The following is a 21,990-nucleotide window of genomic DNA, read 5'->3' as shown; positions in this document are numbered from 1 at the left end:
GGTTGGATTAGATGAGCTTTAAAGCTCCCTTCCCAAACAATGCCTTCTGTGATGCCACACTTCAGGTATTGCTCAGTACAACAAATTGCTTAATGAAATAAAATGAGGGGTGGGGAAGGTGCAGAGGAGACAATGTGCAAAGGGAAAGAAAGAAACCACAAACCCAAAGGAATATCTCCTGCTGTCACCCACACAGCAAATCAAAGCACCACCCATTAACTCCCAGACAGCACCAGGTTGTTTAATGATGTGGTTCTGCCACGGGTGATTGCACTGGTAGGAGGAGAACATTGGCTGCTGGAACATCAACTCCAAGCTCAAATGCTCCTGGAGCACTGAAAAGTTCTCTTAAAGCAAAGTGAGTCTTAGCAAAAACTCAACCTAAGCAGAGAAGGGCAGCAAGGCTGGGGAGGGGCCTGGAGCACAGCCCTGGGAGGAGAGGCTGAGGGAGCTGGGGGGGTGCAGCCTGCAGCAGAGGAGGCTCAGGGCAGAGCTCATTGCTGCCTGCAGCTGCCTGCAGGGAGGCTGTAGCCAGGTGGGGTTGGGCTCTGCTGCCAGGCAGCCAGCAACAGAAGAAGGGGACACAGCCTCAAGCTGTGCCAGGGCAGGTCTAGGCTGGATGTTGTTAGGAAGTTGTTGTCAGAGAGAGTGATTGGCACTGGAATGGGCTGCCCAGGGAGGTGGTGGAGTGGCTGTGGCTGGAGGTGTTGCAGCCAAGCCTGGCTGGGGCACTTAGTGCCATGGTCTGGTTGGTTGGGCAGGGCTGGGTGCTAGGTTGGGCTGCTTCATTCTATGATTCCAACCTGAATCACACAATGTCAGGGGTTGGAAGGGACCTCTAGAGATCATCAAGGCTAACCTCACCTGTTAGTATGGGAGAGAATTGATGGATCAGGATCCAAGAGGAAGCACAACACAACCAGGAGACACCACCAACATTAGGGAAAGACACAACTCTAGGATCATAGAATGGTGAAGGTTGAAGGGACCTCCAGAGATCACCCAGTCCAACCTCTCTGCTAAAGTAGGGGCACCCACAGCGGACTGCCAGAATCACAACATCCAGGTGGGGTTGGAATCTCTCCAGAGAAGGAGACTCCACAACCTCTCTGGACAGCCTGCTCCAGGGCTTCAACACCCTGGCACCAAACAAGTTTCTCCTTAAGAAACTGTTTTGGTTGGAAAAGACCTTGAAGATCATCAAGCCCAGCCATGAATCATTTCCCTTCAGCAGAGGGGATCACATTCTCAGAGCAGATTTTGGGCTAGTAAAATGTGGAGAGCAACTTCCCAACGTGAAAGGGGTTTGCTGCACAAGCAAAGCAGGCAGCAGAGAGAGATTTCAGCTGCAGCTTCTGGCAATGGGCCATCAGGATTCTTTTAAGCATCATCTGAAAGACGACAACTCGATGCAATCACTTGTGCAGATCCTGCTTTAGGTCATCTTTCCACACTGATGCAGCCCATGAGTAATCCGGATCCAAATACCTCTCAGCAGGTCCTTATCCTGGCTGTGCTCCACAGCAGGGGATGACTTCAGCAAGCATCATGTCTAGAGCAATTGGCCCCACCAAATTTGGGCTCAGCAGTTCAGTCCAAATACCACAACCAAACCAACCAAGCCCTCAGCTCGGGCTGACTGAGGCAAGCTGGGTACACAGCAGCTCATCCACGACCCAAACTCTCAGCGTGGCAGTTGGGAAGGTGCAGGAGGCATCACTTACAGCAGCAGCTGTGCTGCTCTTTGAAGGGCCAGAGACACGTCCAGCCACTCAGCTGAACTCTCCTCTTCCCTGCAGGGACATGTGAAGAGGCCAGGGTAGGGGACAGAGGGAAGGCAAGCAACCCTTTTCCAAACAAGGGATCCAGTGTTGGATGTATCTGACCCTACAAGAGCCATGCAGATGCTCTGCACCACCCTCCTACATCACCACACCAAGTCCTGGGCTCCCAGAGGCTTTTTGATGAGGCCAAGGAATGACCAAATCAGCAAACCATAGAATGGCAGGGGCTGGAAGGGACCTCTGGAGATCATCTAGTCCAGCCTCCTGCTAAGGCAGGTTTGTGATGCTGGGCAATGGTAGGGGCTGGAAGGGATCTCTGGAGATCATCTAGTCCAGCCTCCTGCTAAGGCAGGTTTGTGATGCTGGACAATGGTAGGGGCTGGGAGGGACCTCTAGAGACCATCTAGTCCAGCCTACTGCTAAGGCAGGTTTGTGATGCTGGACAATGGTAGGGGCTGGGAGGGACCTCTAGAGACCATCTAGTCCAGCCTACTGCTAAGGCAGGTTTGTGATGCTGGACAATGGTAGGGGCTGGGAGGGACCTCTGGAGACCATCTAGTCCAGCCTACTGCTAAGGCAGGTTTGAGATCCTGGGGAAGCTGATCTAGCCAATCTCCAGGGTGGAAGCTCTCCTAAGGAGGAGTCCCCACAACCTCTCTGGGCAGCCTGCTCCAGGGCTCCAGCACCCTCACACCAAGGAAGCTTCTCCTTAAGTTCACGTGAAGCTTCGTGGGTTCCCACTGCCTCTTCTCCTACCACTGCAAAGAGCCCAGCTCCATCCTCACCACCCTGTAGGTGTTTATATGCAGCCAACACAACTCATGGTAGTAAATTCTGACCCTACTGCACTACACTTGGGAAGGGGCAGGGGGACAGCACCAAGCCCAGGCTCAAGCCCTAGTCATCCTACCCACAGACACACAGAAAGGTTTTGGCTGGAAATGACCTTCAAGATCACGCTGGAGCAAAGAGGAACCACCAAGCCCCTTGGTCTCCTCTGCCATCCTTCCCCTTTCAGGGCTGCAAAAGGGAAGTGCTGGAATCAACGCTTCAAACACGTGAGTCAGCTGCAGGAGCGAGGAGCAGCTCCGTCTGTCAAAACAGAACAGGATTTCACCAGCTCCCAACCCAAGGAGATGACAACATGTGTCATCTTGGAGCACAACACAGTGCTGCTCAAGAGAAACGTGCTGTGCTTCTGCAGGAGAAGCCAAACCTCAGCTGAACCCCTCCACCGCAGGCCTTCAGCATCACTCCTTGCTGACTCCACCACCCCCATGCCCCCAAAAGCCTTTGGTCATTCATAGAAGCATAGAATCAACCAGGTTGGAAGAGACCTCCAAGATCATCCAGTCCAACCTAGCACCCAGCCCTAACCAATCAACCAGACCATGGCACTAAGTGCCTCATCCAGGCTTTTCTTGAAGACCCCCAGGGACGGTGCCTCCACCACCTCCCTGGGCAGCCCATTCCAATGCCAATCACTCTCTCTGTGAAGAACTTCTTCCTAACATCCAGCCTATACCTACCCTGGCACAACTTGAGACTGTGTCCCCTTGTTCTATTGCTGGTTGCCTGGGAGAAGAGGCCACCCCCCACCTGGCTACAATGCCCCTTCAGGTAGTTGCAGACAGTAATAAATTCACTTGTTCAGGTTAAGAATCTCAGCTCCACCAGATTCATAGAGCCATAGCATGGTCTAGGCTGGAAGGGACCTTAGAGATCAGCCAGTTCCAAACCCACTGCCACAGGCAGGGACACCTCCCACTAGCCCAGGTTGCTCCAAGCCTCATCCAGCCTGGCCCTGAACACCTCCAGGGAGGAGGCAGCCACAACCTCCCTGTTCCAGCACTCCATCACCCTCACTGTAAAGAGCACTAAGGGCAGACAATCCTAAAAACCAGAGGTGGGGGTGAGGGCTTTAGGTGGGGCTCTTTCAGCCTCCCCAGCTCTCAGGGTAACACTGAAGGTTTGAACAGCTCATGTGTGGGCGCAAATTGCAGCGGCGCTCCAGAACACGACGCTCCCACCCAGCAGACCGCCTGTGCCCGCCTCACCCCACGGTGGGAATCCATCCCAGCTTCCCAGAGTCCCTCCAGAGCCCCTTTGCTCAACAACCTCAGCGCAAAAGGAAAACAAACAAGGGAGAAGCAGGGGAAAGCCATCCCATCACCTGCTGCCTGCTAAAGCAAACACACCTGAGGTGCTGCTGCTGCTTGCCTTTCAAAGAGCGGCAAGTTAGGGACAAGGGATAAACACGATGGCACCAAAACGTGTCCCCTGATGGAAGTGGGGGTGACAACAGCCGCCTGGTACCACAGGTTGTGCTGCTCCGCTCATCGTCACCCTTCCCCTCGGCACCCCGCGTCCTTCGGCACAGCCGTTCCCCACCATCAAACGGGGGGCACCCAGCCAGCCCCCGGCATCACCCGGCACGGCGAACCCCACGTTTCCAGGTGCCAACTCGATAGGGTGACCCTAGCCGGACCGAGGGCTCCTCTCCTCTCCGGAACCCCCCAGACCAAGGCACCGAGACGTCCTTTCGATGCGTTTCCCACGGGAAAAGACACCTCAGGGTGCTCTTAACCGGCACAAAACGCCACCGGAGCCCGGCGGCACCGACGGGCAGCAACCGGCTCCATTGTCCCCGGTAGTCCCGCTGTCGCTGCCCGTTTTACCGTGCCCGTCCTCTCCACCACCACCCCCCCCCCCCCCCCCCCCACCAGTTCTCCTCCTCCTCCTTCTCTTCTCGGGACTCCCCCACCCCACAGCAGACATCTTCCATCACTGTCGGCCAGTGGCTCCTCCTGCCCCTTCCGCGGCCCGACAGCGGGGCGGGGGCAGCCCGGAGCCGCCCGTCCGGTCCCCGGGTTCCCCCTTTTCCTTTATCCCGGCCAGCTCCGGCGGTGCGGAGCAGCCTCCAGCCTCGCTTCTCACCTTGAGAGCGAACTTCTCGCCGCTCTTCTTACTGAAGATCTCCAAAACTTTGCCGTTGATTCCCAGCCCCAACACTTGCGTGGTGACCTTGTAGTCGTCCGTGATGGCATTCTTCCGGATCTGCAGGCCTCCCTTCACCGGGAACGGCAGCAGCGGCGGCCCGTGGGGGGGAGCGGCAGGCGGCGGAGGCGGCGGCGGAGGCTGCGGAGGCGGCGGGTTGGGGAAACCTGCGGGCGGCGGAGGGGCCCCGGAGAGCATGGCGGAACTAAGCGGGCTCCGGGACTGGGGAGCGCTGGCGGAGTCCCCTCGGCAGCCGGATGGGGCTGGGAGAGGATCGGGGAGCGCTGGAGGTCGGGGGGGTTAAAGCAGCAGCAGCAGCAGAGCCGCCGCCGCCTCCCCCCGCCGGTGCGCCCCAGCCCCGCGAAGAGCAATCGGTCCGCTCCGGTGCGGCGGCTCCGGCGGCTCCACCTCCTCCTCTTCTTCCTCCTCCTCCGCCCGGCCCGGCTCTGATGTCAGCCCCGGCCGACGGGGGAGGGACGGGGCGGGGCGGGCACCGGGCCTGCGCCCGATGGGACAACGGGAGGGGACGGGGGTGGGGGAGGCTGGCGCCGCCGCTTCGTTGGTGGGAGTGGGTTGGGGGTTCCGTCGCTCCTCGTCGGGATGTGTAGGCAGTCTCGGGGCGTGAAAGCGGCTGCGGGATCCCGGCGGGGAGAAGGGGAGTAGAGGTGAGTCGCGGGGCTCAGCTGCCTGCTCCCCCCTCCTCCCCACCTCCTCTCCCATCAGTTCTCCAGCTGTGGGCTACGACAGATCGTGAGGTTCCCAGTCGTTACCAGTGACACCCAGCTGGAGCCTTCGTAGCGTTCCTGAAGCATCTTCGAGGTGGCAAAAGCTCGGAGGAGGCACTGACAGCTGGTGGCCCAGTGCCTCGTTCTTCGGCTGGAACCAGGACGGTGAGAGATGGAGCAGAGAGCAGCCGGGCAAAGGCAGGGGAGGAGAAACCAGCCCCAAAAGACTGATGGCCATCCTGCCTGGGCTCCCTTAGCCCGGAGTCCAGTAAAGACACTGGTGAGGCCAAGGGAGAAGGGATCCGTGCCGAGGGGCAGCGTGCCAAGGAGCTTCCCAGCATCCAGCAGAATCCAAGGAACATTTCATCAGCTGGTGCTCAGCAGGAAATCGAGACACTGTCTTTATGGACACGAACAGCACAGCCTGCTTGTCACCAGTAATCTCAGTTTTCTACGTGAGGAACATGGAGCTTTGGATATTTATCCCTCCCTTCCCCAGCTGTCCACAAAAAGCTGGGAAGAGATGAAGGAAGAGATGAAGAAACGTGCCCAAAGTCACACCAAGAGCAAAGTGCAGAGCCTGGAGCCATCTGCTGGGGCCCAGCCACCACCCTTGGGCAGCTGGTACATGTCCAACCATGTGCACCAGTCCCCACTGTGTGGCACAGCCACAGGACAGCAAAGGGACAAGTCCCACTCCTAAGCCCTGTGGATCCAGCAGCTGTGTCTATGGGACCCCAGCCCCAAGCCACACATGGGCTCCAGGCTCTCTGTGAAGCACAAAGAGCTCTGGAAACCCCTTTGAGATGTGGAGGGGTTTGGTCTGAGCCTGCCATCTCCACCTGCACTGATGTCAGCAGCTGCACTGCTGCCACAAGGAGTGGGACTTCCCTCTTCTATGTGCCACTAAAGGAAAGCAAAAGGAAATTGGCTGGAAAGAGAAAGAGGAGGAGGAGAGAAGACACCAGGCCCACAGCACACAGGGCCCACAGCACACAGGACCCACAGCAAGCAGCTGCCACCAGAAGCAAGCAGAATCCAGAGGCTGAAAGAAGCAGAAGAGCAGGAGGAGAGGAGGCAGGACATAACCTCTGCTGGTCTCTTCGCACCGCAGTAGGAGTCATCGGGTCCGTGTTTGCCACCCTGGCACCTTCTGTGACCAACAGCATCCTCTTGGATTATTCAGGCAAGCCAATAAAGCTTCCTGCCACCCTGCCAAAAAGCCACCTCACCCTTCTGAAGGGCAATTTGGAAGCAGTGACTGATGGCTGGGGGGGGAGGGGGGGAAGCTGCGGATCCAGCTAATCAAAGCAGATGATTAGCAGCAGGAGACGAGTGCCTGTCAGGAGGTGGCAGTGATAGTCGCCAGATGGGAGAGTGAGTAAACCTACACCAGGAGCTGGCAGCTTTATGAGTACAACTCTTGTCGAGCTGCTGGTGCCTCTCCTTGCAGCTCCCAAGTTTCCCAGTGAATCCCAACCAGCAGTGGGAGGCCTTCGCCAGCTCCCAGAGCATCGTGGTGGAAGCGTTTGCAGCAAGAAGATTTCCTGCTGGGAAAGTGGATTAGTTCTGGGACTTGCAGCATCTCCCAGCATCTGGTTGTGTGTCCTTCATCCCAGTTAGAGAGACAGGGAACTGCTGGAGAGAGTCTGAGGGGAGGTTGTAGCCAGGGGGAAGTTGCTCTCTTCTCTCAGGTGGCCAGCACCAGAATGAGAGGACACAGCCTCAAGCTGTGCCAGGGGAGATTTAGGCTGGAGATGAGGAGAAAGTTCTTCCCTGAGAGAGTCATTGGACACTGGAATGGGCTGCCCGGGGAGGTGGTGGAGTCGCCGTCCCTGGAGCTGTTCAAGGCAGGACTGGACGTGGCACTTGGTGCCATGGTCTGGCCTTGAGCTCTGTGGTAAAGGGTTGGACTTGATGATCTGTGAGGTCTCTTCCAACCTTGGTGATACTGTGTGAGTCCAATGGGGGGCTACAAAGATTCTGAGGGGCATGGAGCATCTCTGAGGAGCAAAGGCTGAGAGCTTTGGGGCTGGTGAGCCTGGAGAAGAGCAGCCCCAAGGGAGATCTGAGCAATGCTCAGCAAGAGCCAAAGAGTGGGAGGCAAAAGGATGGGGCTGGGCTCTTGTCAGTGGTGCCCAGTGGCAGGACAAGGGGCAGTGGGCACAAACTGGAACCCAGGAGGTTCCATCTGCGCAAGAGAAGTTTCTTAGGTGTTGAGGGTGGTGGAGCCCTGCAGAGAGAGGCTGTGGAGTCTCCTTCTCTGCAGACATTCCAACCTCCCCCCCTGGCCGTTGTGCTCCTGGGCAAGCTGCTGTGGGTGCCTCTGCTTTAGCAGGGGGGGAGAGGCTGGACTGGATAATCGCCAGAGGTTCCCTTCCAACCCCCACCACACTGGAAATAACCCACGGGGCAATAGTTAGCTCCCACGGACCCTGTCAGAACAGGTCACAGCCTCTTCCCAGCTGCCAGCAGCTCTCGGGGGGTGGTGGTTCTCAGCACTCCCCCTACGCACATCCAGGCAAAGGAGCCTCGGATCCCAAATGTCTTTTTCTGCAGGGAGGAATCCGGGCAAAGGGAAGCGTTTGACCCATTTCGCTCCCCCCCCGCCCAGTTTCCGCTGCTTTCATTCCTGTTTGCTTTGTAACCCGAGCGGAGCCGAACCCCTCCCGTCGGGGCGCAGCGTCCTGCCTTTTCCCATGGACATCTCCGCGATTCCTCATCCCAGGAGGAGCCTCCGACCTGTCCCCAGCAAAAAGATGCCGGCTACGAGAAGCTCTGTGTGTGTCCCCCCCAAAAAACACCAGGAGAGCAGCGGACCCCGGTCTGCAACGTTAGATCTGTTTCCATCTGCCTTGCAGCCTGGGGCGGTGGAGTGACCCCCCCCGGGGCTGGGAGTGACACTAGGGCTGGGGGAAGGGGGGATTCTGCCCATCGCAGAGGGCACCCAGCTCGTTGCAAACCTCGTCGCTCCGACACGCATCCCGGTGCCACCACGAGATGGCCCCCGGTCCCCGCTCAGCCCCGGACAGCCCCGGGGAGGGGAGGGGGTTGGCGGCAGCCGCTGCTCCCCAAGCTGCCTTCCCACCCCCATGGGACCCCTCATGGTGAGGAGTGACTTGCGACGGGTGTGGGCTGCAGGATGGAGTCTCCCCAGGAGTCTAGTTTGGGGGTCCTCATCCTTTCACAGCCTCCTCCAGATGTGACTCTGACTCATGGTGCCTTTAGAAGAGACCCATCAGGGTGGGCTGCTGGCTGGTTGCTTTCCCCAGGGTCTCCCCCCACGTAGGATCAGAGGAGGTCTCGGTGGTGTGAGCCATCCCCGTTCATCCCTTCCCACGACAGCTCTCAGCACTGCTAGGAAGGATGCCAAGGCCCTGATTTATTGCTGAGGACCTGCCAGGCACTCTGCAGCCCGTGGAGGCACTGAGGTGAGCAGCACCCAGCTGCTGGCACAACTTCTTCACAGCAAAACCTCCCTCCCGAGGCTGCAGGCAGGCTGGAATCTGGCTACTCCTATTCCCAGGTTCCACATTAACCCATTAAAGTCTGGCCCAGGAGCCCTGACAGGTCCATCTCACACAACCATGGAACTGGAGAAGAGAAGCCTGGAGGAGGCTCAGGGCAGAGCTCATTGCTGTCTGCAGCTCCCTGCAGGGAGACTGTGGCCAGGTGGGGTTGGGCTCTGCTGCCAGGCAAGCAGCATCAGAAGAAGGGGACACAGCCTCAAGCTGTGGCAGGGCAGGTCTAGGCTGGATGTGAGGAGGAAGTTGTTGTCAGAGAGAGTGATTGGCACTGGAATGGGCTGCCCAGGGAGGTGGTGGAGTGGCTGTGGCTGGAGGTGTTGCAGCCAAGCCTGGCTGGGGCACTTAGTGCCATGCTCTGGTTGGTTGGGCAGGGCTGGGTGCTAGGTTGTGCTGGCTGAGCTTGGAGCTCTCTGCCAACCTGCCTGATTCTATGATTCCATTCTATTCCATTCTAAAAAGCAGCATCCAGCAGCAGATGGAGGTGACACAAGTGGCTGATCTGCCAGCACTCTTTCCCTGGCCCATCACAGACTTAGCTTGTCCTTTGATTGGAGCAGAGGCCCCAAGAGAAACAGGCCATGAAGAACTGCAAGGCTGTTGCATCCTGTTCTCCTCCCTGGCTATGAGCAGCAGGCTGCTGACAATCTGACATGGAATTGTTTCAGTTGGAAAAGACCTCTGAGATCACAGAGTCCAAGTGATAAATAATTAATGATAATGCCCTGAGATAATCCTGCTTGCTTGTAGGACAGGGGCAACAGACTGAAAAGATATTGTTAATCCCCAGCCCCAGCTAATAGTGGCATTGAGAAAGCCACAGGAGGCTTGGAGTGCTGGGAGGGAGCACTGGAGGCAGAGCACTCCAAGGGTTTTTCCATGCAAAGGGAGCACAGTGTAGCTCTGTGCTGGAGAGGAGATCTGGTGGGATGTGGGGAGCTGCCATCCTGCTGAGCTCTCCTCCCCAGGCAGCCAGCCCAGCAGTCTGGGTTGCTCTGCTCCTCCAGGAGCTTGGCACCCACCAGCTGCTCTGCTCTCCCAGGAAGGGGCTGCGTGGCAGGGCTTGGAGCCTTGTGCTTGGTGTGGGAGTCTATTTATAAAGCACTGTGGGATCCTTTAGGATGAAAGGAGCTATTAGAAGCTGGATTTACTACCTAAAAAGCAACCAGGAGTTTTCTCCACCCTTCACTTGCTTGTCTGCAGGCATGCATTTAGATGGAGACCTTCTCTCCTAACCCTGCCAGAGCAGGGGATGTTGCTGGCTGGGAAAAACCAGTCCCTTGCCAAGGATATTCCTTTCTGTGGCAGAAGAGGGAGAAATGCCCCTTGGCACATGGTGGGGAGAGGTGGCAGGTCCAGGGCTGAGCTTCCCCTGGGCAGATTAGCACCCGGCAGGCTCCAGCGTTGCTCGCATACCCGAGCAGGACATCTCCCCACACCCTCCCCACTGGACATACTTGAGCTGACACACAGAGCCCATAGCTGCAAGAAAGACATGCCAGGAGATATGGGGCAGGATTAGATGTGTCCCACTCAGGGCTATGAGGATTTGATTTGCCTCTTCCCTGCACACAGCACGGGGAGGACACACAGCCTGTGGTCGCTGGACTCTGGACCAGCCTCAGCGAGACCCTGGGGCAGAGCACTGCAGCATCATTGACCCAGCAGTGGTCACTTGCAGCCCAGAGGCCAACCATATCCTGGGCTTCAATCAACAACAGTGTGACCAGAAGGGTGAGAGAAGTGATTCTGCCCCTCTGCTCTGCAGCACTGCATCCAGCTCTGGGGCCCTCAACACTAGAAGGACATGGAACTGTTGGAGAGGGTCCAGAGGAGGCCATGAAGATGGCAGAAGTCTGGAGAACCTCCTCCATGGGAACAGGCTGAGAGGGTTGGGACTCTTCAGCCTGAAGAAGAGAAGGCTCCAGGGAGACCTTAGAGCAGCCTTCTAGTTGTGAAGGGGGCTCCAGGAGAACTGGAGAGAGATTCTTGACAAGGGCTTGCAGTGCTAGGATGAGGGCTGATGGCTTTGAGCTGGAAGAGGGAGATTTAGAGTGGAGATGCAGAATAAATTCTTTCCAGTGAGGGTGGGGAGACACTGGCACAGGTTGGCCAGGGAAGCTGTGGATGTCCCCTCCCTGGAGGTGTTCAAGGCCAGGTTGGATGAGGCCTTGGGCAACCTGTGCTGGTGGGAATTGTCCCTGGCCATGGTGGGGGGTTAGAACTGGAGGATCTTGAAGGTCCCTTCCAACCCCAAACCATTCTGTGCTTGTATGATCCCACACATGCCCACCTTGGGCAGCATTCCACCAGCTCAGGGAGCATTCAGCCTAAGGAAAGAGCAGATGAAACACACACACAAAGCTCCCAGCACTGTTCCCCACCCTCCTTTGTGCTGCTTTTCTCAACACAGGGGGATTTTTCCCACTTGGAAACTCTAACCTGACTCATTGCCCACAAGATGATACCAAATGCACTTCCTTAATTCCCAGTCACAAACCCCACTACTCAGACCTACAGAAATAGCTACCTTCTGAAAGGATTTGCCTTTTAAAGGGCCATGCTCCAACCAACAAGCACAACCACAGATCCCACAGGAGGGAAAGCTCAGCTTGCAGGCAAATATTAGCTCTTGCCCAAAGCACATAGAATCATAGAAGCAGTCAGGGTTGGAAGGGACCACAAGGATCAGTTCCAGCCCCCCTGCCATGCCCAGGGACACCCTACCCTAGAGCAGGCTGCACACAGCCTCAGCCAGCCTGGCCTCAAACACCTCCAGCCATGGGGCCTCAACCACCTCCCTGGGCAACCCATTCCAGCCTCTCACCACTCTCCTGCTCAACAACTTCCTCCTCACCTCCAGCCTCACTCTCCCCACCTCCAGCTTTGCTCCATTCCCCCCACTCCTGTCACTCCCTGACAGCCTCAAAAGTCCCTCCCCAGCTTTTTTGGAGCCCCCTTCAGATCCTGGCAGGCCACAAGAAGGTCACCTGGGAGCCTGCTCTGCTGCAGCCTGCACAGCCCCAACTCTTTCAGTCTGTGCTCACAGCAGAGCTGCTGCAGCCCTGAACAGGTGGTCCCAGCAGCTCCATGGCCTGGGAGCAAGGAGACATCAGCAGCTCATGTCTCACCCTCACATCACTCTAATACCAGGTTTGGTTTACTTATTTGCTAAGACAATCCACAGCAAAGCCACTGAGGAAAGGGGCTCAGTGTGGGATAGGATCAGAGGAGATGCACTGAAGCTTGAGGAGGGCAGATTGAGACTGGAGATTAGGAAGAAATTCTTGACAGTGAGGGTTGGGAGAGACTGGCAGAGGTTGCCCAGGGAGGCTGTGGATGCTCCCTCCCTGGAGGTGCTCAAGGCCAGGCTGGATGAGGCCTTGAGCCAGCTGAGCTAGTGAGAGATGCCCCTGGCAGAGGGTTGGAGCTGGATGAGCTTGGAGGTCCCTTCCAACCCATTCTATGAACTGGAGTCCCTTGATTCAAAAGGGACCCCTCTGTGCTATGGATCCCATCAGAGAGGCACCAAATCCCCTGCAGCTCCTAGACCCACAGAGAGGCACAGTGGTCCCTGGGAGTCTCCAGTCAGATGTGTCTCAGTTGGAGCAGGCTGCCCAGGGGAGTTGTGGAGTCTCCCTCTCTGGAGAGGATCCAAAACCTGCCTGGATGTGTTCCTGTGTGATCTGGTCTAGGTGATGCTGCTCTGGCAGGGGGCTTGGACTGGCTGAGCTTTGGGAGTCCCTTCCAGCCCCTGCCACTCTGTGGCTGTGTGTGTAGGGCAGGGCAGGCTGGGTGAGAGGAGGGGCAGCAGAGCCTGCCTCATGCCTCTGCACCATTCATGGCTAGGTGCAGTCGACCAGGCAGCTCTGGAGCAGAGATAAGGAGCCCGGAGGCTTCTCTGTGAGTGTGAAATAAGTTGGATGAACTTCAGCAGACCCAGCTCCTTGTCAGCAAGAGGGGGTGTTGGAGAGGGTCAGGCTCTTAAAGGCAGAAGGGACCATGCACTCCTGCATTTTGGTGGCACACAGACCCCTCACAGGGAGCCAGCTGCAGACATTTGGGATCTGGAAAGATTATCAGGGGCCAGACACCAAGGAATAAGCTAAAGCAGACCCAAAAATGAACCAACAGCCCCCCCCAGCATTGCCCCAGCCTAAGCCAAAGGTGGGTGAAGCACAGAAGGACAAGCTGCAGCACCACACAGAGACACAGAGAGGAGCTCAGAGGTACCAGTGGGAAGGGATCAAAGTGCAGCACCGAGCAGAAAGGGGCCCAGCATGGGCACAAGGCCAGGGGAACAGCAGCACACAGGAGTGACAAGCAGTGGGCAGGGGCAAAGGGACTTGTTTCCAACCCAAGCATCCCAAGGCACACTGCCCCTGGACAGCAGCTCGCCCCATGCTGTGGAGGGAGGATGGGGTTGAGATCCTGGAGTGGGTGCAGGAGAGAGGTTGTGCCACCAGCTGAGCCCAAGCTGGCAAAGCCCCCAGGAGCCCCAGATGTGTCTCCTCTCTGTGCCACCTCCCAGGGCACTTCCATCTGCTGGCATCCACACACAACCCAAATCCCCACCAGCCTGCCAGCAGGGAGGAGGCATTTGTGTGATGAGATTGTGGAGATTAGCTCCATTAGCATAAGCAGCTCCTGAGCTGGCTCTAATCCAGAGGGACATATGCAGCCCATGTGCCACCACTTGTAGCCTTCCCTGGACTGACCTGAAGGCCCCACAGGAGCTGGAGGAGATGATTTTCACCAGCGTCAAGGTGGCAGCAGAGATCCCCCACGGATGCTCCCAGTTCAGCTCAGCCCCTGCTAACGGAGTGGGCAGGCTGGGATGGTTCCTTCTGCTCTCACAGCTGCCTCTCAGCCTGGTGGCTGCTCCAACATGAACATGAGGTCACAGAATCACTCCACAACCTCTCTGGGCAGCCTGCTGCAGGGCTCCAGCACCCTCAAAGCAAAGGAGTTTTTAACTCCTGTTGAGGTGGAACTTCTTGAGTTCTAGTTTGTACCTGTTGTTCCTTGTCCTGTTACTGGGCACCCCCCAGAAAGAGCCTGGCACCTTCACCCTCACCTCTCAGCTATTTATAGGTCCCCTCTCAGCCTTCTCCAGACTAAACAGCCCCAGGACTCTCAGTCTTTCCTCACAGGAGGGATGTCCAAGTCATACAATCACAGAATGTGAAGTGACCTCCAAAGCTCATCCAACTCAACCTCCCTGCCAGAGCAGGATCACCCAAAGCAGATCACACAGGAACACATCCAGGTGGGTTTTGAATCACCTCCAGAGAGGGAGACTCCACAACCCACCCTGGGCATCCTATTCCAGGGTTCTGTCACCCAAGGTTCAGGTCTCTGGGGCAGAGTTTGGCCTCTGTGTTTTTCTGGTGCATCCTCTCCAGGTGCTTTGTGCAGCAAACAAAGGCAGTGCTGGGGAGAAGAAACCTAAACCTACTTCCCACACAGGAAAGGGGAAAGGGAGAGACAGGTTGGGGAGTCTCCTTCTCTGGAGACTTTCAGGACCCACCTGGATGCCTTCCTGTGTGACCCTGCTTGGGCAGAGGGGTTGGACTGGATGACCTCCAGAGGTCCCTTCCAACTCCCACCATTCTGTGATGGAAAGGGAAAGCAGCCCCTGAGAGGAAAACACAACCACTGTGAACTCCTGCACCTGAGGAGGAGGTGGATGAGAGAAGCTGTGAGTGATGCCTCAGCAGAGTGGCCAACGAGCTGCTCAGGCTGAGGGTCAGCACTGCTGTGAGGAGCTGCTGCCAGCTGGGGGGCAGGGACCCCCACAGCCCCCGATTTGTGCAGGGTCAGGGGTTGGGTGGGCAATGCAAGAGCCTGGGTGGGCTCACCTTGAGCTTCACACCCTCCCCAGCCCAATCACAGAATTAACCTCTGAGAGCATCCAGTCCAAGCTAGCACCTAACACCTCCTGATTCACTGACCCTTGGCACTAAGGGCTTCATGCAGCCTGCTCTTAAACACCTCCTGGCATGGGGACTCCAGCACCTCCCCAGCCCCATTCCAGTGCCAATCTCTCTTGCTGGGAAGAGCTTCTTCAGTCCTCACCTGGGAACATCTCTCCTCTGGAGAAAGCCTGCAAGACCTGGGGCTGTTCAGCTTGCAGGAGGCTGAGGGGGGAATCTTAAAACATCTAAGGGGTGTGTGTGAGGAAGATGAAGGCAGAGTCTTCTCAGTGCTCCCCAGCGACAGGACAAGGGGCAAAGGGCACAAACTGGGACACAGGATGCTCCATCCAGTAATGAGAAGGAACTTCTTTACCTCTGCTGTGAGCACAGACTGAAAGAGTTGGGGCTGTGCAGGCTGGAGCAGAGGAGGCTCCCAGGTGACCTCCTTGTGGCTAGAGAGGGACTTTTTAGGCTGTTAGGAAGTGACAGGATTAAGGGAAATGGAGCAAAGCTGGAGGTGGGGAGAGTCAGACTGGATGAGAAGAGGAAGTTGTTGAGCAGGAGAGTGGTGAGAGGCTGGAATGGGTTGCCCAGGGAGGGGGTTGAGGCCCCATGGCTGGAGGTGTTTGAGGCCAGGCTGGCTGAGGCTGTGTGCAGCCTGCTCTAGGGTAGGGTGTCCCTGGGCATGGCAGGGGGGTTGGAACTGGCTGCTCCTTGTGGTCTCTTCCAGCCCTGACTGATTCTGTGATTCTATGAACCAGCAATGGAAGAAGAGGACACAGCCTGAAGTTGTGCCAGGGCAGGTCTAGGCTGGATGTCAGGAGGAAGTTGTTGGCAGAGAGAGTGATTGGCATTGGAATGGGCTGCCCAGGGAGGTGGTGGAGTGGCTGTGGCTGGAGGTGTTGCAGCCAAGCCTGGCTGGGGCACTTAGTGCCATGGTGTGGTTGGTTGGGCAGGGCTGGGTGCTAGGTTGGGCTGGCTGAGCTTGGAGCTCTCTTCCAACCTGCTTCATTCTATGATTCTATTCTACTTTAAGAGGGGACAGAGCACTGGAGCAAGCTGCTCAGAGAGGTGCTGGAGTCTCCCACCTCTAGAGTCATTCCAGACCAGTCTGGATGTGCTCCTGGGTGATATTCTTTAGCTGAACCTGCCTTGGCACAGAGCTTAGATTTGATGATCTCCAGAGGTCCCTTTCAACCCCTACCCTGCTGATTCCCATGCGAGCCCTGGTGGCAGCAGGGTGCTGACAGGGCCTTATCTGGACTTGTGCTGTGCATGGTGGAAAAAACACTTGGGCCACCAAGCAACAGGCTAAAAGTGCCCAGGGGGGAGAGAGGGCAAGCAGCTGCTGGGGGCCGTGCTGGGAAGGGCTTTGCTCCCGAAGCGCCGCATCCGCCCCGGCGTGCTTAACCCAACAACAAGAGATTACATTGCAGCAGGCTGGGAGCAGGCATGTGGGGTGAGCCAGAAATAAAACTGTTTGGCTAGCAACTGAGAAAACAGCAACAGCAGCTAGGTGAGCTGCAGCTCCCTCTCCTTTCCAGATTCTTTTTGGAGCCAGAAATGTTCCTGTATCTAATAGAAGGGTAAAAGGGCTTGAGCTGGAAGTGCACCTTCAAGATCATCATGGGGTCATAGGATCAGGCAGGTTAGAAGAGAGCTCCAAGCTCAGCCAGTCCAACCTAGCACCCAGCCCTGCCCAACCGACCAGACCATGGCACTAAGTGCCCCAGCCAGGCTTGGCTGCAACACCTCCAGCCACAGCCACTCCACCACCTCCCTGGGCAGCCCATTCCAATGCCAATCACTCTCTCTGCCAGGAACTTCCTCCTAACATCCAGCCTAGACCTGGACCACACAATCCAGCTCAGGGCACACAGCAACACATCCAGATAGGCCTGGAAAGGCTCCACACAAGGAGACTCCACAACCTCTCTGGGCAGCCTGTGCCAGGGCAAGAAGTTGCCCCTTGTGCTGAGCTGCAACCTCCTGTGCTGCAGCTTCCATCCACTGCTCCTTGTGCTATCCCAGGGAGCAGTGAGCAGGGCCTGTGCCCCACTCCTGACCCCCAGCCCTCAGATAGTTATGAACATTGATTCAATCCCCTCTGAGTCTTCTCTTCTCCAGACTAAGCAGCCCCAGGGCCCTCAGCCTCTCCTCCTCAGGCACTGCTCCAGTCCCCTCATCATCCTCGTAGCCCTCCCTTGGACTCTCTCCAGCAGATCCCTGTCCCTCCTCAACTGGGGAGCCCAAAACCAATTGCAGTTCAGGGCTCAGTCATCTCAGAGGTCTTTCCCCACCTTACTGATTCCATGAAGCAGCAGGCAACAAAGCAGCAAAGCTCTCCAGGCACCTGCAGAAGGCCAAGCCTGGAGGCAACAGCCACAGAGCTGCAGGAGCCCTGGAGGCTGCACATCTCCAGCCTCCTTCTGCCCCATGTCAGACAGGAGCTGGCAGCATCAAGCCCAGACTCTGCCAAAGCCTCATTACTGCCTGAGCTCCACAGGGGACAAGAGCAATGAAGGGAATTGTGCAGGGGATCTAGAGGGGATCTACAGCCTCAGATAAAAACCATCCCTCTGTGCCGTGCTGATGGCTCTGGGAGCAGAGACCTTCTGGTGTGAATTACTTGCCTGACCTTTCCTGGCTGCTGCCTTCACGGCAGGCTGCCCACACCTCCAGAGCCAGCTCGTTCATGCCATCCATCAGCAGCACCTGCTGGGCAGCCTGCCAGCTCGGGCCATTAACATTCCTGCTGCTGCTGGCACCCAGAGTGGTGGCAGAGGCACAGGCAGGCAGGGAAGATGCTCCTGCATCACAGCCCTGCACCAGGAGGAAACCTTGGAGATCATCAAAGTCCATCCACTCACCTGCAGCTCCCAAGCCCAGCACTGCTTCTAAGCCACCAGCACCACTAACCCACAGCCCTCAGCACCACATCCACACAGCTTTTAAATCCCTCTGGGGGGGGAGGACACTGCACCAGCTCCCTGGGCAGCCTGTGTCAGTGCCCAAGAACCTTTGCTGGGAGGAAACTGTTCTCACTATCTAACCTGAAGCTCCCTAGACACAACTTGAGACCATCCCCTCTTGTCCTGTCATGTACCCTCACCTCACTCCATCCTCCTCTGAAGTAGTTGTAGAGGTCTCCTCTCAGCCTCCTCTTCATGGCAGGGAAGTTGGAACTGGAGGATCTTTAAGGTCCCTTCCAACCCAACCCATTCTGATTCAAATCTTTTACTGGAAGATATGCCAGATTCCCTCAGTTGTTCCTCACAAAACCTGTGTTTGAGACCCTTCACCAGCTTGATTGCTCTTCCTTGGACCTGCTCCAGCCTCTCAATCTCCTTCTTGGAGTGAGTGGCCCAAAACTGAACCCAGTATTCGAGGTGTTGCCCCACCAGTACCAAGCAGAAGGACACAATCACATCCCAAGACCTGCTGGCCACACTGGTCTTGATCCAGGCCAGAATGCCCACTTGGGCACACACTGGCTACTCTTCAGCTACTCTTCACACCCCCAGGTCCTTCTCCACTCCCCAGCCACTGCCTTCCAAGCCTGTAATGCTGCATGAGGGTGTTGTGGCCCAACAATCAGGTCAGAGAATGAAGCAGGTTGGAAGAGAGCTCCAAGCTCAGCCAGCCCAACCTAGCACCCAGCCCTGCCCAACCAACCACACCATGGCACTAAGTGCCCCAGCCAGGCTTGGTTGCAACACCTCCAGCCACAGCCACTCCACCACCTCCCTGGGCAGCCCATTCCAATGCCAATCACTCTCTCTGACAACAACTTCCTCCTCACATCCAGCCTAGACCTGCCCTGGCACAGCTTGAGGCTGTGTCCCCTTCTTCTGTTGCTGGCTGCCTGGCAGCAGAGCCCAACCCCACCTGGCTACAGCCTCCCTGCAGGCAGCTGCAGGCAGCAATGAGCTCTGCCCTGAGCCTCCTCTGCTGCAGACTGCACCTCCCCAGCTCCCTCAGCCTCTCCTCACAGGGCTGTGCTCCAGGCCCCTCCCCAGCCTTGCTGCCCTTCTCCAAACACCTTCCAGCACCTCAACATCTCTCTGCAGTTGAGGTCTCTGCCATCCTACCTACAGTCCCCTTACCCTGGAGAAGTTCTCCCTGATGGCCTCTCTGCTGCTTGCACAGCCAAATACCAGAGCTTCCGAGCTGGCAGGGGGAATGCAAATCCTTACATGGTTCCTCTCCTCAGAGAGAGGCTGGGGCTGCCTCCCTGTCATCTTTAGAAAGCTCCTCTCAGCACTTAAGTATGGGCAGACTTAATTCAGGCAACGACTCCATCCCTGCAGACAAAGCAAACAAGCTGGAGCACACTTCAGGGAAGAGGGAGGGAAAAGCTGTGGAGTGCTCCTGCTGGTGACCCCATCCCCCCCTGCAATCCTGCTCTGATCCCATCCCCCTGCAACCCAGCTCTGATCCCAACCCCTCCTTCAACTCCTTATAAGTTCAGGCTTCACAGAAGCCTTGGGGCACAGCTGTCTGCTGCTGCAGACTGCTGTCAAGTAGAGCCATAGAATGAAGCTGGTTCGAAGAGAGCTCCAAGCTCCTCCAGCCCAACCTAGCACCCAGCCCTGCCCAACCAACCAGACCATGGCACTGAGTGCCCCAGCCAGGCTTGGCTGCAACACCTCCAGGGGCAGCTCCAGGGACATACATCCCTGCTTGTTTATTGTGTCTGCAGAAACACCCAGGGTAAGATAGAGGAGAGACAAAAGGAGAACATTCCCTGTGTGCCAAACCTGCTTTGGTCCAAGGATTCGTGTGGAGAGAAGCAAATCTGCAGGGGAAAAGAGATTTCAGAGCAGCTGAGCTCCTGAAAGGCGTTTGGGAAGCCTGTTAGGCTAATTTGACAAGAGGAAGGAAAACAAAGCCAACGCTGCCTACCACTCATTCATCATCTGTGCAGCCAAAAAAATGAGTTTCTAAAAACGATTCAATGGAACTGAGCTTCTAAAAAGGATTCAGTGAGTCACAGGGAGGCTGGCACCAGCTGGGAGGAAACCTCATTATGGGTAGAATTCACCTTTATGGTCTGCACAGCCCTGAGGCACACAAAGCCTCCTGTCTGCATAGAATCAAGCAGGGTGGAAGAGAGCTCCAAGCTCAGCCAGCCCAACCTAGCACCCAGCCCTGCCCAACCAACCAGACCATGGCACTAAGTGCCCCAGCCAGGCTTGGCTTCAACACCTCCAGCCACAGCCACTCCACCACCTCCCTGGGCAGCCCATTCCAGTGCCAATCACTCTCTCTGACAACAACTTCCTAACAACATCCAGCCTAGACCTGCCCTGGCACAGCTTCAGGCTGTGTCCCCTTCTTCTGTCCCTGGGTGCCTGGCAGCAGAGCCCAACCCCACCTGGCTACAGCCTCCCTGCAGGCAGCTGCAGACAGCAATGAGCTCTGCCCTGAGCCTCCTCTGCTGCAGGCTGCACCCCCCCAGCTCCCTCAGCCTCTCCTCACAGGGCTGTGCTCCAGGCCCCTCCCCAGCCTTGCTGCCCTTCTCCAAACACCTTCCAGCACCTCAACATCTCTCTGCAATGGAGGATCCCAGAACTGGACACAGCACTGCAGGTGAGGCCTGAGCAGTGCTGAGCACAGGGCCACAAGAACCTCCCTTGTCCTGCTGCCCACACTGCTCCTGAGCCAGCCCAGGATGCCATTGGCTCTGCTGCCCACCTGGGCACACCCTTGTGAATCTTTGATCACATTGGGTGATTCTGTCCTCCACAACCTCCCTGGAGGTGTTCAAGGCCAGGTTGGATGAATCCTTGAGCAACCTGTTCTGGTGGGAGATGTTCCTGCCTGTGGCAGGGCCTTGAGTTCCCTTCCAATCTAAGCCATTGTATGATTCAACAGAGCTCTGAGCAACCTGATACAGAGGATGCTGCTGCTGACTGCAGGCTGCTAAGCTTTGGAGGTCCTCTCCAACCCAAACCATTCTATGGTTCTATCAAAAGCACTAAGCACAGCAGGCAGAGCAGGTCCCATCCCTGCAGGCTCCACACAGCCCTGCAAAGCTGCTACAGAAACAAAGCCATTCAGAGAGCCCTCCAGATGCCTGCATGCAGAGATTTTGTTCCTCCTTCAGGCTGTAAACTTCCTCTCAGTGCAACGTTTACCATTCACCTGTGTTAAAACTGGGAGCCCTGCAGGGGTTTTGGGTTTGGTTTCAGGATGTAAACTTCCTTTCAGCCACTATTTGGCATCCAGCTGCAGTAGAAGTGGGAAAGAAAACCACCCCACAGGCCAACCAACCTTCCCTCAGTGCTGTCTGCATGTGCCATGTGCTGTCTAATCACACAGCTCCTGGCCAGAGAGCTTTTTACTGCAGCATGATTTCACCTTCCAACTATTCCAATGTCCACTCATGTACAGTAGGTTCCCCATTTATAGGTTTCTAATAAAAGCAAATCTTCCTTAAGTGGCTATTACTGGGATTTTCTCCTGTCAGCCAAGGGCTAAGGAGGATTCTGGGCTTTAAAAAGCTCTCTGGTGGGCTGAGTTGGAAAGTGACAACTGAAGGATGTCACAGCAAAGCTTTCCTATGTTCTAATTCCAGCAGCTGTAAGGGGAAGGTTGATCAGATCAGAGCATTCAGCACGTTCAGCAGAGCCACACTGAGATCATCTGCTCACAGCCAGGCTGGAAAGGTTCTGCTCTCCTCTAGGTAGGCAGGATCATGGCATTTTTGTTTGTTGTTGGAAAAGACCTCCAAAATCCCAGGCTCACAGGATGTCAGGGGTTGGAAGGGACCCAAAGAGGTCATTGAGTCCAATCATACCAGAGTCCAGTCCAGTGCCAGAGCAGGACCACACAATGCAGCTCAGGGCACACAGCAACACATCCAGACAGGCCTGGAAAGGCTCCACACAAGGAGACTCCACAACCTCTCTGGGCAGCCTGTGCCAGGGCTCTGGGACCCTTCCAGGCAAGAAGTTGCCCCTTGTGTTGAGCTGGAACCTCCTGTGCTGCAGCTTCCATCCACTGCTGCTTGTCCTATCCCAGGGAGCAGTGAGCAGAG

The 21,990-nt window shown here is 56.6% G+C and overlaps 1 protein-coding gene across 1 annotated transcript in view; it reads right to left on the bottom strand.

The window, feature by feature from the left end:
* MAPKAPK2 (MAPK activated protein kinase 2) overlaps positions 1 to 5,214 on the bottom strand; it is a 42,225-nt gene extending 37,011 nt beyond the window's left edge. Inside the window, exon 1 of the mRNA XM_064173890.1 lies at positions 4,722 to 5,214. Coding sequence (XP_064029960.1) covers positions 4,722 to 4,979 — 258 coding nt within the window. The 5' untranslated portion in view covers positions 4,980 to 5,214. The remainder of the gene's footprint in view (positions 1 to 4,721) is intronic.
* Positions 5,215 to 21,990: the final 16,776 nt, after the last annotated feature.

This window comes from Pogoniulus pusillus, chromosome 39, assembly GCF_015220805.1.
Source record: "Pogoniulus pusillus isolate bPogPus1 chromosome 39, bPogPus1.pri, whole genome shotgun sequence".
Taxonomy (NCBI): domain Eukaryota; kingdom Metazoa; phylum Chordata; class Aves; order Piciformes; family Lybiidae; genus Pogoniulus; species Pogoniulus pusillus.
The sequence above is the reverse complement of the archived record's forward strand: the minus strand, read 5'-3'. Positions and strand labels throughout refer to the sequence as shown.